This window comes from Manduca sexta, chromosome 7 (assembly GCF_014839805.1).
Source record: "Manduca sexta isolate Smith_Timp_Sample1 chromosome 7, JHU_Msex_v1.0, whole genome shotgun sequence".
NCBI lineage: Eukaryota > Metazoa > Arthropoda > Insecta > Lepidoptera > Sphingidae > Manduca > Manduca sexta.
This window is the reverse complement of record NC_051121.1, coordinates 8707286-8721009: the sequence shown is the minus strand read 5'-3', so window position 1 is coordinate 8721009 and position 13724 is coordinate 8707286. Positions and strand designations below refer to the sequence as shown.

The window sequence follows — 13724 nt, the reverse complement described above, 5'->3', positions numbered from 1 at the left end:
CTGGATTTTGCAATGGCGCCCTATTCCATGAATTTGCCACGGACCTTCACAAGTGTTATCACGCTACTATTGTTGGTAATGGTATGCGTTGCGGCAGCACAATTAGTTTCCACCGCTATCTCGTCAGCATCACTGGAATTTTAAGATGAATAGGAAATAATGACCGATAATCACACTAGATGTCTAATCACATTAGACAATCCTAAATTGCGATAGCAGAATTTGCGTAACGCATCGTACCTCCAAATAGGAACCGTCGGAGGGCCGAGGCCGATCAGGCGCAACATCTGCTTGACTTGTAATTACTTGGCAAGAGTTTGGAGTAAATGTTAGGGCTTCTTTTTATCCCGGAAAGAGTTTTCTATGTGCGCTAAGCTGTGAGAATCAAGTCTTTTGTTTAACCTATGAGGGATATCTCTACATTTCTTTCGATAAACAAATTGAAGTGAAAATATATTTCCAACTACTCCCTATCCTCCTTTTTGGATAATTTTGTTGCGAGTTGAGACTAATTAGTGTTTTCTGAGACTCGCTGAGCTTCACCAGTCGGTGTCATAGTGCGTGCCACTGCCCATCCTGGGTTACAGGAGTTGTAGTAGTGGATGTGAGGGTGGGATAATAAAAAAACGAATTGAAACTAAATTTGTAGTAAAACCTCTTTGATTTTAATTAACCTGTCTTCGAAAGAAGTAGCGCTCAAAGCTAAATAAATTGAATTTCGTTCGTCGGTTAATTGTCGCCTGATCAAGTGGTTGGTTTTTCTAAATGAGACAGTTTTAAATATTTCGAATTTTTAAGAAATGTTTATTACATAATATAATAAAGTTGTAACAGGCCGATGTCTGTACATTATAAATTTTGAAGAAATCTAATATGGGAGTCTTTATTAAATATTAGGGCAACAGATGTAAATCAAAAGTTTTTAGAATTTTTGCCTGTCTGTCTGTTTGTACATGAATCACGCAAAAACGAATTAATTTAACGCAATTTTCACCGATGTATTGCTGGAGATCTAACTTAAAACATAGGTCCTTTTATCCTGGAAAAAAAGTTTACACGCGCGAGCAAAAGCTAGTATATTATATGTAGATAAGCTATTAGTAGTGTGCTCGGTAGTATTTCCGCGTTTTTGAATTCTGACTCTAATAATGCCTTATATTCAGTTGTCTCTCCTTCTATGATTAGTTTTGATACCGATAGTATTATGTAACAGTAAATATGTCACATCATATATTGTTTTTGTGTAAAACTAGGCGTAAATGTCAAAGGTTATAAATAAAGTATCAAATCTTCGTACATGTCTTGATACACATCGATGTATATGTACTACGTACTGATACATAATTAATTTAAGTCACAAATACTTAATGAGATATATATTATGCTAGCTTTTACCCGTGGCTTCGCTCGCGTGATTTTTTTCTGAAATGATTATTTTTCCGGGATAAAATCCTATAATATTCAGGAGTAATGTAGCTTCTTATTAGTAAAAGAATTTTCGAAATCAGTTTAGTAGTTCCAGAGATTAGTCCCTACAAACCTCCAAACAAACCAACAAACTGACAAATTTTTATACTGTTTTTATACTGTTAGTATAAATTAAGTAAGTCACGCTCGTCGCTTTACTCGCGTAAAAGAGCTACTTCGGAATATAAGTTGCATTAAATGCTTTATAAAGAGTACCCTATCCTTTAACATAGGACATGATCTATCGATTGATGAAATCTCATCAAAATCCGTCCAGCAGTTTCTGCGTATGCTTCTAACAAATAGCCAAGCAACCAAGCTTCACCTTTCGCCTTTGAAACATTAGCAAATAGAGTTGATTTTTTAATATAACTAAATTTTACTCGCTACGACTGCTTCTCATTCGGCTTTGTCCTAATTTCAATATATTGTGTTGAGAAAATTACATAAATAATTAAATTGTATAGGTATACCGTCATCACCTACCGCATGAAGTCCACTACTAAACATAGGCCTCCTTAAAGATTTTTATACGGAGCTGTCAAAAGCAATATAGGAATTTACATAATAAATTTTAATAATTCTTAATTAATCTGTCTATCCTACTAATAAATGCGAATTTTTTTATGTTTGTTAGTCATGTTCACGCCAGAACGGCTGAACGGATCTGTATGTAATTTAGCACGAGGATAGATTATAGTCAGGAATAGCACGTAGGCTATTTTCTATCCTGAGAAATTTAAAGCATTTATTTTATCCCGTTAAATCCCTTTCACATGTGCAAGGCCGCGAGCAATATTTTGTTATTAATTATTTATATGAGTATATTACTCGCTATTAATCTTAAATCTCTGATTAATTCAAAAGTAATTATCATTTATATAAACTAGCTGCTGAATTTACTCGAATTACTTAGAAGCGACTATTTTGTATATATTTAAAGGTCATTTTTTTAATTTAAATTTGTTTTGTTTCTAAACGGAAGAGATCTTTGGTCTCGTAAATGTTTCGTACAACCACAACAAAGTGAATACAAATGGACTAAAGAATATATTTAAACATTAGTCTATTGTTTATAAATTATAATATATTTAATGTTAACAATTCCTTCCTATACGTCGTTTGTTCTTCTATTTTTATGTTTTAATATTTGTTAATTATTGTTATAAACTCTTGTTATAAGATTTCGGTTCGCTATCTGTTTTATGAGCAATAATGTTTGGGTCACCATTTACTATGTCTGATAAGCCAGATCAGTTATAATTAATTATAAACAGTGTGCGGTTGTATTAACAATACAATTTTTTAAATAAAATTGTTTAATTTGTTTTTTGGTATTCTTTGTGGCAAACTTAAACGGATATTTATGTAAGTAATTTTATGAAAGAAGTTCGCTGTTCATTTTATGAAAATTAAAGCATTCTTAGTATTTAAAAGGTAATTTATATTTCTGTTTTTGGCTGGTTAGATGTATAAAAATCTAATTATAACTCGAGTCAATTTTAATAAGTTTGGGTGTCGACAGAAACATCTAAAACCACTAGTTCGGTTCTATATATTTTTTACAAATAAAAAGCTACTTTATCCCTAAATACTGTAAGTTTTTTATACCAAGAACGGACTCAGTATAAACTGCCGCGCGTATTGTCAACTTGTTGCCTAGAAACACTACACTACTAAATTAACAGTTGTTAAACCATCTTTATCGTGTTATGTTTGTAATGTTCTTCTACACTATCTACGTAGCTTTTCATTTTTAAAATTGGAACATGAATGTCTACTTCGTAAGTATTAGATTAGTGACTATTTGTTGGAAGGTGTTTTAAAGGGCTAACAGAGTGTAACTGGCATTTTATGGCACTGGGCATGATTTTTTCAAGATCGCGTAACCCAAATTTAGAACATTATCTGGTAATTACTGTGCTCAGGATCTATATCTTAGGGTCGCTATGTTCAAATTCTGAAAATGTTTGCTTTGTGATCTATGCCCGACTAAGCGAGCTACTCTGTCAGAACAAGACGCCAATTACATTAAGTATTTACTCTGAGAGTTTCATGGCTGAGCGCACTTCAAGGTTAAGTCTTTCGAGTAACCATAATTTGACCAATGTAGGTTATATTTCAAATCGTATCTACAGGTAGGTGGTAGCTTCGTCTGACATCGAACTTTTTCTTGAAAACTTGTTGCAAGTGAAGTGTTTCTGGCAACAAGTTAACGCCTGTGCGTCGCCTTAAATCAAAAAAGTTTTTATTTATATACAACTAGCTGACCCGATAGACGTTGTCCTGTCGTAACTATGAAATTGCAGCAAGCATTCTGTTAATCGCTGACGGTTATATAAAATTAATATTTTCGTTAAGTTAAGTTTCCTAATTTTCCGCGCAATTTTTTGATTTTCTTCTTTCATAAGAACCATCTCCTGACAATAACAAACACAACAACAACTAAAAATTGTGAAGTCGGCCCAGCCGGTCACGCGTGATGGCGTGACCAAGGGAAATAATGATTCATTTATATATATATGGATTTCAATCTTCCATACATCCTTATTCTGTTAAATTGTATTTCACTGCTTTATCACTGCAAGTATTAGCAAACTAAGCAACAAAATAGAGTATTATTCATATAAATTTATAAAAACTATCTCAATTCCAGATAAAATGACATCAATGAACAAATTAATATTCGTGGTTACGACGCTGTTATCTATCGTCAGCAGATGTAAGTATTATTAGTTTGAGAATACACGCGTATAATGTTATTGAACTATGTGACTTTAAATTGTCCCGAGTACTAAATATTTGAGTCTATTTTCTAAAAAGTAGAGAAACCATTGTCTCACGTCGACGTTCATACCAAATCCTGGCAAAAGGACATTTACTATAATTTTAAAAGCTTATTCGTTTATAATGCATATAGAATAATATTTAAATACAATGCAATACGGTCTCTTTACTTTGATTGTTTTAAATTTATGATGTAGTTATTGATTTGTTAATTTCACAAAGAAAATGCAACTGAAATTGTTAATTCCATGCATTTCGTCCTAAAGTACACATCAATTTTAATTTGCAACCAACACTATTAGATAGACATTATCAAGAATATTTCGATACTCAAAAATTCAAATAGGCGTGTAATTTTTTTTAAGAATTTGGCAGACAGTCTTTATGACAGACAAAACTACAGACCGAACTTCCTAGGTACAATGCGGCGCGGGCGCATCGTGCCTTATTATACTTTATTAAATGTAATATTAATACAACACAATGGGACGGCGCGATTTAAATATAGCTATAGCTACACACATTCTCGAAACTTCGAATATTGTCAATATATTCGTAGATCTATGTATACATAGACCAGTATATATACTGGTCTTATCTCATTTGCCGCAAAGTATGGAACGAATTACCCAAGGTCGTTTGCTCTGAGAAGGGCCTTAGGTGATAAATTGTTACGTTCCGCATGGTGTGATATCTCGGAGTTTGCATTTTTTGTGGCAGTGACATTCATCTAGTACTAGTTCACTCACAACCGGCGTGAAGTCTGAAAAAAAACGATTGAAGTTATCATGTACTTTATTTTGAAGTTTTAAAATTGTTCAGCTACTTTTGCGACTGTAGACGAGTGGCTTATCCCTCTACGACCGTGGTGCTGCTAGACGTTGCCTTCGATCAATTGCGAACATTTTCCATTCCTCTCCCGGCCGCGTCGATGGGCATGTGAAGAATAAATTGTTTACATTAAATATACCTAATGGTATATTGTTCGCGAGCTCTTCAATTTTATTTGCCGGCCTTTGGTATCCATAGCGTGAGGAATCAAATTCCAATCCTTCTTTAATTCATATTTCCCCTTTTAAAATGGGTGTTTTACGTATTTATGGGCAATGGAAATCACTTAGATTAGTAGAAAACTACGCACCTAATCGAACCCTGAACCTTCTTCACATTTCGCCAATAGACTAAAGCGATTTTAACATTTTTTTCCAGGTTCCAGCATATACTGCTATTACTGCAACAGCGCAGAGAACTCTGCATGTCTGGACCTCACAAAATACGATCCGAATACCCTGGCGATTAACATACCGATAGTAAATTGCGCGACAGCAGTACCAGCTCCGATGACAACGGAGTTCTTTTGCAGGAAAATTGTTCAAACCAGTAAGTATTGTATTGAAATGGGGTCGATAGGGATACAAGGTGAATTAATGCGTGTATTGATCATAGAGGATTGGCTTTTAGAATGGAGATGAAACTGGTTTTGGACTATGCACTATAAACAGACTAAATTTTTCTACTGATTTTTTGGATTGCTTTGAGTGACGCGACAATCTTGTCGTTGGCCTGATGGTTGACGATACGACCGCCCATAAACAAAATAAACATCATCCGACACCTTTAATTACAAAGTATTGTTTGGTATTCTGCTGCGCTCGCCATCCTGAGACATGGGATGTTAAGTCTTATGCTAGTTGTTATACTGGATACAAATAATTTTAAAATAATTCCTTCCTTCCTTAAAGGCTGGAAGAGTTTGCGTTAACTATAAGTCCATTGATAAGGTTAATGGACCATAAATTATTAACGTCCGCCCTCGGCGTTTCCTCGGCCTTATGACATATCCTTCTACAAACGAGTTTAAAGAATTTTTTAACGGTAGGTAGTGGCTTGGTGACGGTGACCTAGAATTAGGTGGGCTATTAGCTCGTCTGCCTTCAGAGGCAATAAAAAAACATAAAAAGGACAATAGGAGGTAACGGCAGGTCTCGTCCTGTCTACGAGATCCGAGATCAATATATCTCGACGACAATGAGGAACGAACTATAGTTAGAACTGTGTCGACGAATTCATTATGAATATTAACGACACTTGCATGACACATAATTAATGATATATTTACTTTTCCAGTTTTTAACCACCACAAAGAACCAGAGGTCCGCATCACCCGCGGCTGTGGTTGGCAGACTTCCCAAGAGCCGTGCTACACGACGAAAAGCAATAGCCATTACGGAACCTCCTGCCAGTGCTTCTCTGACTACTGCAACAGTGGGGATAAATTGGACTCGACCACCGCCACTGCGTTGTTCCTGGCATTGGCTGCTTGTCTTTACTTTTATCGTTAACTATACAATTATCCAGTGTTCTTTGTAATATAGATAATTTAATGAAAATTATGTTTATAAATTTGCAGCATTAATATTTGTAGCAAAAAATCCAGCCAACGTACACGTATTAGTAACTCAAGAATTCCTGTGTTCCTGTGTGATATTTATATATTGTGGTTAACGTTATAGTATCAGAGGACGTCTTCGCTTAGACCCCTTCTCTCTCTTTAAAAAGACGAGCCTCGTAGCTTCCGATTTCTCTAATAGGACATAAAACCAAATTTTCACGAAGGATATTGAGAATTCGTAATGATTATTTTTAGAGTTGATATTAAATCAGATTAAAGTTGTATAGTACCTGTCTTACTTAAAAAAAATTCTTAAAACTACCCTTAGTTAAAACAAAAGTTACCCAATCAGCTGTAAGTCAAAACCCACCATTTTGCCTCTTAATAAGGTTTAAACTAGAAACCGGTGATGTTTTTGACAGCTATATAAGCCATTATTGATCAATTCTTAACACTAAAATAAGTTTATAAGTAAGACTATACACGTATAATTATAGAAAGGCTTTTTAAGTCTCTAAGATCACATAATATGACATTAAACAACAACCACACAATCACTGATTAAAATGTTTGTTAGCAAGTCTCAAAGACCCTAAATTTTGAAATAAAACAAACCTTAACTAGTGTGCTAACCCAAAATAAAACAGGATGTAAATTGTAAAGAAAAACATGAACTGTACAGGAAATAACAATTTGCGCCATTATTTAATTTCGCCTCGCAACTTCCTGTAAAAATAGCAAACACAATTATCTCTTTACATTAAAACGTAAAATAAAATCGCCGTTCTATAAAGGTTTAAAAGCTATTACAAAGAAAGGATTTTTTAGGTTACGCTTTAACTTGTACACAATAATTATTCTACGATAAAACCTGTTATAACAATATTGAAGAGTCGCTTTATCTGATGGTCGTTATACGCAATATATACTTTTTGTATGTTAATAAACATTATATTATTATTAAATTTGTTATGGAGATAATTTAAAACTATGGGTAGGACATAGGCTAGTTTTTATCGTAGTAAAATATATAAGGGGACTTCTATCTTGGATAAGCTCACCCCCATCTCATCATGTGACGCAATACATACGGCGGAAGGTGGGTCCACCAGTTGCACCTCTATCTACCTCTTAAGAGGTAAAAGGCGTGAGTATGTGAGTATATCAAAATAGTTCAATTATTTAACTGTCCCAAGGGCACACACATCTGACTTTTCTAAAAAATTATGTGTGTATTCTTTGTCAATTATCGCTTGCTTTAACGGTGAAGGAAAACATTGTAAGGAAACCTGCATACCTGAGAAGTTCTCTATAGGGATTTCGAGGGTGTGTTAAGTCTACCAATCCGCACTAGGCCAGCGTGGTGGACTAAGGCCTAATCCCTCTCAGTAGTAGAGGAGGCCCGTGTCCAACAGTGGGACTGTATATAATACAGGGCTGATAATAGTGATAGTGATAGATTTAATTTTTCCGATGACTTTATAATTTATATTATGCTCGTGATATTCTGAAATACGGTGCAAAATTGTCTGTATTACAAATTACAATAAGTATAATTATCAACATTCAAATTGCGCCGCAAAGTTCAAAATAGAACATAAAAAATCATCTGAGGTAGGGTTAGCACGTGCAGGTGGTTACGAAAGCCCTCGCAGTGCGTCCAGCTCACGGACAATTGTTTACTTATTACGTATTTACTAAACTATGGGGTAGGGTGCGACTGATAGCGACTATCTAATGGTTTTTGGAGCCGTCCTCGTATTACGTAAGCATGAAAGCAAGCTTTGCTTATTTTCGATGATATGAGGTGCAGGTGGTCTAAAAAGTCCCCAGCAATATTAATTTAATGATTTTTATAATTTTTTAGTAAATAATAATAAATTTAAACAAACTGAATAAACATTATACCTATTTACAAAAGAATGGAAGACGGGAGGAGGGGGGATAAAAGCTTATACCTATTTTGCTGAAAAAGGGGACGGCGTCTTAAAAAATACTAAAATTCTCACACTTTTGACTATTCAGTGAATACATTCATTAATAAAAATTGGTTCAGTGATATAAAACTGAAACAGTGTAATTATAGCTTTTAATATAACAGGCAGCATTAAATGCATTTTATTCTCAATTAGTTAAGTGACTTTTTACAAGTCTGATGGTAAAAAACCTATAAAAAAATTACGACGAATAGCCAAAGATTGCAATCAAACTTGGGCTATCTTTCCTTAAACAAATCTGTAGATACTATATTACCTACTGTATAAATTAAATTAATGAATACATACAACCTGAATTTTGGCCATAATAGCCAATCTCAACAGGAAAAAACTTGGTAAGCAGGCGCGTAGCAATACGCAGGCGCACTCTCTGCTCCTTCACACTAATAGTCCGATATGACCGGAATGATGTCGCAGGACCAACAAGTTTACATGATTTCCAAGGCATACGGGTATCACATAACCAACAGGACTTCGAGCCTCCTGACTCCGAGCTAGGATTGAATGATTTTAGAGTTGGAAAAACCCAGCCATAATTATTGTTCAACGTGACTTGAACCAGGTCCTCAGAATGGTAGTCGTACACGTACTGCGTACATACAACTATGCTAACGAGGCAAGTATTCAAGTGTATAATTATACAAACATCTGGATTGTCCAGGTCTGTTTTTGTAGAGCATCTAAGCATTAGATGTGCCGTATGCGTGTGTCAAGAATTTAGTTAGATTCATAGATTTGTCTATTTCTGCTGTCAAGATCTAACAAGCACGATTGTTTTGTTTCGGACGACGTAGTAGCTGATAAAATTTACATTATAAAATTATCGGCTGATGAATAAGGCGTCAAGACTGCTATTACGCTAGTCTACTAATTACGGTTTCTCACGAAACTGGTGTCGTGGTTGATGATGTGTTCAATGCCTGTGTACCAGAGAAAAGCAATAACAGAATTTTCTGCTCAGTATCAGCCCGGATTCTGGTATTTGGAGTCGATGTAGCGTTAGCTAAACCTGATCATATGAGACGGAATATGGCTGAAAAGTGGTTGCACTAGACGCTTCTGCCTCCTTCTTCGTGGATTAAAGGGGTGATCATAGTGTTTGTCGGTGGGTATACAATGTTCAAGCGACGTTGTAAGCAAGTCGTAAGTGGAACCACACCCGCTGAATCATTTGTGGAAATGGTAAACAATACAATGCGCGAACTCCGAGGTGGCAGAACCAATATTTTCCAATGAATATCTGTTTATCTTTACATTAATCCTTTGAAACGTGTATGAGCGGAACTGCGCAGTAAATGGCGTATGGCACGTGCAGCTTTTGCGTCTATTTTTATGGACTGTTGCGATAATGGGGTCTTTGATGCTGGCGATCTGTTAGATAATGGTTAATTCTTAAGGAACGAACGGAAGATGAAAAAAGATATTTTGCTGATGGATACATATCTGTCTGGATAGCGACCGGTGTACACAATTTTAAAACCCGCCAGAGTGACTCACGTAAGTATGTCGCTTTCCGGGATCAGCCTGTGTATATCCGGTTCCAACTGGCCGGCATAATTGTGCCGAGTGCCGAGAGATAATCATCACACATCAGTCGACATTCCATTGGACCCCACTTACCATCAGGTGGGATCACTTTGCCATGCCCGTAAATAAAAAAGAAGATATGAAGAAAAGGAAGAGACAAAATAGAAACAAATGTTCATTTTGGTAGAAAGCAGGAACTCCAATTTTCACCTAATCACTGTAAGCATTGCTTATGGCTGTGGTAGAAAGCAGGAACTCTTTGAACTCTCCTTACACCTTATTGCTGTAATTATTGCTTATGGCTATAAGGCAAGCAAACATCACACCTTTATACTAGAGGTGTTACTCGGGGCTCCGGTATGAAACTGGTGGTTAGTCGCTTGTATCAAAAGGTCCGTTTGGTTTCTTTTTTTATCGGACCCCGCTGTCATCACCGGGAGAAACCTGCAACTGGAATCCCCCGGCTTCGGGGTCTGGAGGAAAGTTGGGAGGGGATATCTCGGCAAGGAAGGGTGGCGGAACGAGAAGCAACCCTTTTAGGATGGGCGGGTGGAAGAAGGCCAGGAAATGTTCGCGAGCCCTCATAGGCCTCAATGTGAATTGGCAATTATGAAGTATACACACTTAACACTCTTAACAGCGGCGATAGCCTAGTTGGTTGTGGAACGGACTGCTGAGACGAATGTCCGTAGGTTCAAATCCCAAGGGCACACAACTCTGATTTTTCTATAAAATTATATGTGTATTCTTTGTGAATTATCGCTTGCTTTAACGGTGAAGGAAAACATCGTGAGGAAACCTGCATACCTGAGAAGTTCTCTATAGGAATTTCGAGGGTGTGTGAAGTCTACCAATCCGCACTAGGCCAGCTTGGTGGACTAAGGCCTAATCCCTCTCAGTAGTAGAGGACGCCCGTGCTCAGCAGTGGGCAAGTATATAATACAGGGCTGATATTATTATTATTATTAAACACTTAACTGTGTGCCTAGGGCCACGACAAATGTCCCCCCGAGCATGGGCGTGCATTCGGTGTGGAGAACAAGCGCACAAGATTGGCCTTGGAGGGAGTCAGTAAGATAGTAGACCTACTGTAAAGATCATAGTATATATCATCGTACCAACAATTGCATATGATACATGGCTGGTATTATTAGCTCTGCAAACTATGATAGATCTGAGAGGTTGGTAACTCGTAATGGCCTATAATAAGTTTTATAAGGTCAATTTCAATGAACTAACTTAATCGCTGACTACGCGTTAGTGGCACGAATATTATTGCATTAATAAATTCAAAGATAGATTATTGAATGCAGTTCAGAAATAGAAATATATTGAATGCTGTAACTGTCTGTCAAAACGCATAAAAATTGAAAAATGTCGAATGGAAAATAAATACAGATTTTGTATGTTTACCACAATCTTATATAGATAATCGCATAGGTTTTTGTATTAAATTATAGTGGATGATGTTGAACTGTTGAATTGTAGTTATATATTAGAATCTAATAGAAAGAGTTCGAAATATAAAGTAATTTTATTCTTAAAGTATTTATGTTAAAATCGTCACAAATAATTATATTTTTGTTAGTTAAATCTACAGTTCATTCATTGTATAACACGTTATTTTAATTTAATAAAACTAAATAGAAGTTACCTTCAAACTCAAACACCAGTAAAAGTATATTTGTTCTTAAGACAGGAGAGTTCAATTTCAAGATACCAAAGCTTTATTTGACAATACTAATAAGACAGTACAAGTACAGGTCCCAGGTGTTTTATAAATACACTTCAGTATTTTTTCGTGTTAATCCAACGCAGCGCGGTTTGAGGAACATTTAATTTGCAGACCAGTGCCGCGGGCGGGATAATCTCGACATCTCGTTATATTAGTCAAACAATATTATTTATTCAGCCATTTTTATTTCGCGTTATAACTAACTTTAGTGTTAGTTTTGTTTAATCATTGTTAACGGCAGATGGGGCAAAAAAGCCCTCGAGTGAAAACCACGTATCAGCACCTTGTACGTGGATGTGCAGCATTGGACGTCCACCTGAAGGGAGACAGGCGACTTGATATAGGTCGTAGGAACACGTTGGATGCAGGCGGCTTTCGACAGGTCCGTCTGGAAATCTTTGGGAGAGGCTTATGTTCAGCAGAGGACTTTATGTGGCTGATGATGACGATAATTGTCAATAATAATTCATCGTTGTTTTAACATTACTATCCTTCCGCCAAATAATTTGAGAAGGAATAACAAAGGTTATTTAATAATGAAAATAATGAGGATCATCATGCTGTCTTATCAGATTTTTATGTGTACAAGAGTGTTTTTTTTTTATTCCTTTAGCAGGCAAACAAGCAAGCGGTCCGTCTCATGGTAAGCAGCATCCATCGCCCATACACTTTGCAATGCCAGAAGCACAGCCAAGCCGTTGCCTACCGGTACAAAAACCATATGTATTTTGTACTTATTAAGGATTTTTTAACTAACCCGTGTTTTAAAAATAAATTCGCCCTTGCTTCTTGGATGTTAAATTAATAAAAATAAAATAAAATATGCTTTTAATACTCTATATTACATTCATGAATCTTTTACTCATATTTAATTCAAAAATGTATTTACGTATTCGTTTTCTTTCAACAATTAAACAGTAGACAATTTGAAACATGCTATCTTATTTCTTACTAATATAAAAGCAAAAGTGTGTGAAAATGTTTAGATTTTTGGACGCTTGGATGCTTGTTAGATTAACCCAAAGATAGCTGAACTGATTTGGATGAAATGGCACGCTGGTAGACCTGGATTAACACGTATTAGGCTACATTTTATCTCGGTAATTTGTAGCCATTGGACGTAATGGAATTTAAGAATTCAATTTTTAAATATGTTGTCGCTGACATCGTACAAGTGGCATTGAATCTTTACAGTGTTTTAGGGACTTGTGTACGGAAAGGCTATTAACGCGCGCTAAGCCACACACAAAGTCATAGTAATTTTACAAATAGCTTACGAATTTCAACTACAATAATTTACAAGCCTGTATGTAAGAAGTGGTGATACTTATATATTAGTTGTGATTTGCAACGCAATGCCCAAAAGGATGTGGTTTGACTAGTTCCCCTGTAAGTAGTCGGTTACGGCAGAAGATTTCAATCTCCTAGGAGACACTGAAGAAAACTTCACTCCAGGACATTCGAAATCCCAACACAATATTCCGCACATTTAATGTGGATTATTGGCAAGGTTTTAAAAATGTATATATTTCTATTTATTGTTTTAGAAAGGCCGGTATGTACAATTCTAATTTATTTGCAACATCTCTTTATAGCATTTTTATGCAAATAAATTATTATAACTATGTAGTTGTACTCATAGTGTTAGTATATTGATTTATAATCATGTGGTAAAGACAAAAACAAATTATTAACAAGAAAACATTTTTAAAATAATCATTTCTTCATATTTGTCTTTTTTCAAAACACAATGTAGACAAATGTGTAGTACTTAGTTGTATCAAGATGTTTATGTGTAAAAAGTGAATAAAATCCATAA

At 35.6% G+C, this 13724-nt stretch overlaps 1 protein-coding gene across 1 annotated transcript; it reads left to right on the top strand.

Moving 5' to 3' along the window:
* The first annotated feature begins 2710 nt into the window (after nucleotides 1–2710).
* On the top strand, nucleotides 2711–6930 carry LOC115444261. The gene is made up of 4 exons (XM_030170009.2): nucleotides 2711–2835; nucleotides 4124–4189; nucleotides 5464–5634; nucleotides 6382–6930. Exons 2-4 carry the CDS (start codon nucleotides 4129–4131, stop codon nucleotides 6594–6596), a joined length of 447 nt encoding a protein of 148 aa, XP_030025869.1. The 5' UTR covers nucleotides 2711–2835; nucleotides 4124–4128; the 3' UTR covers nucleotides 6597–6930.
* Nucleotides 6931–13724: the final 6794 nt, after the last annotated feature.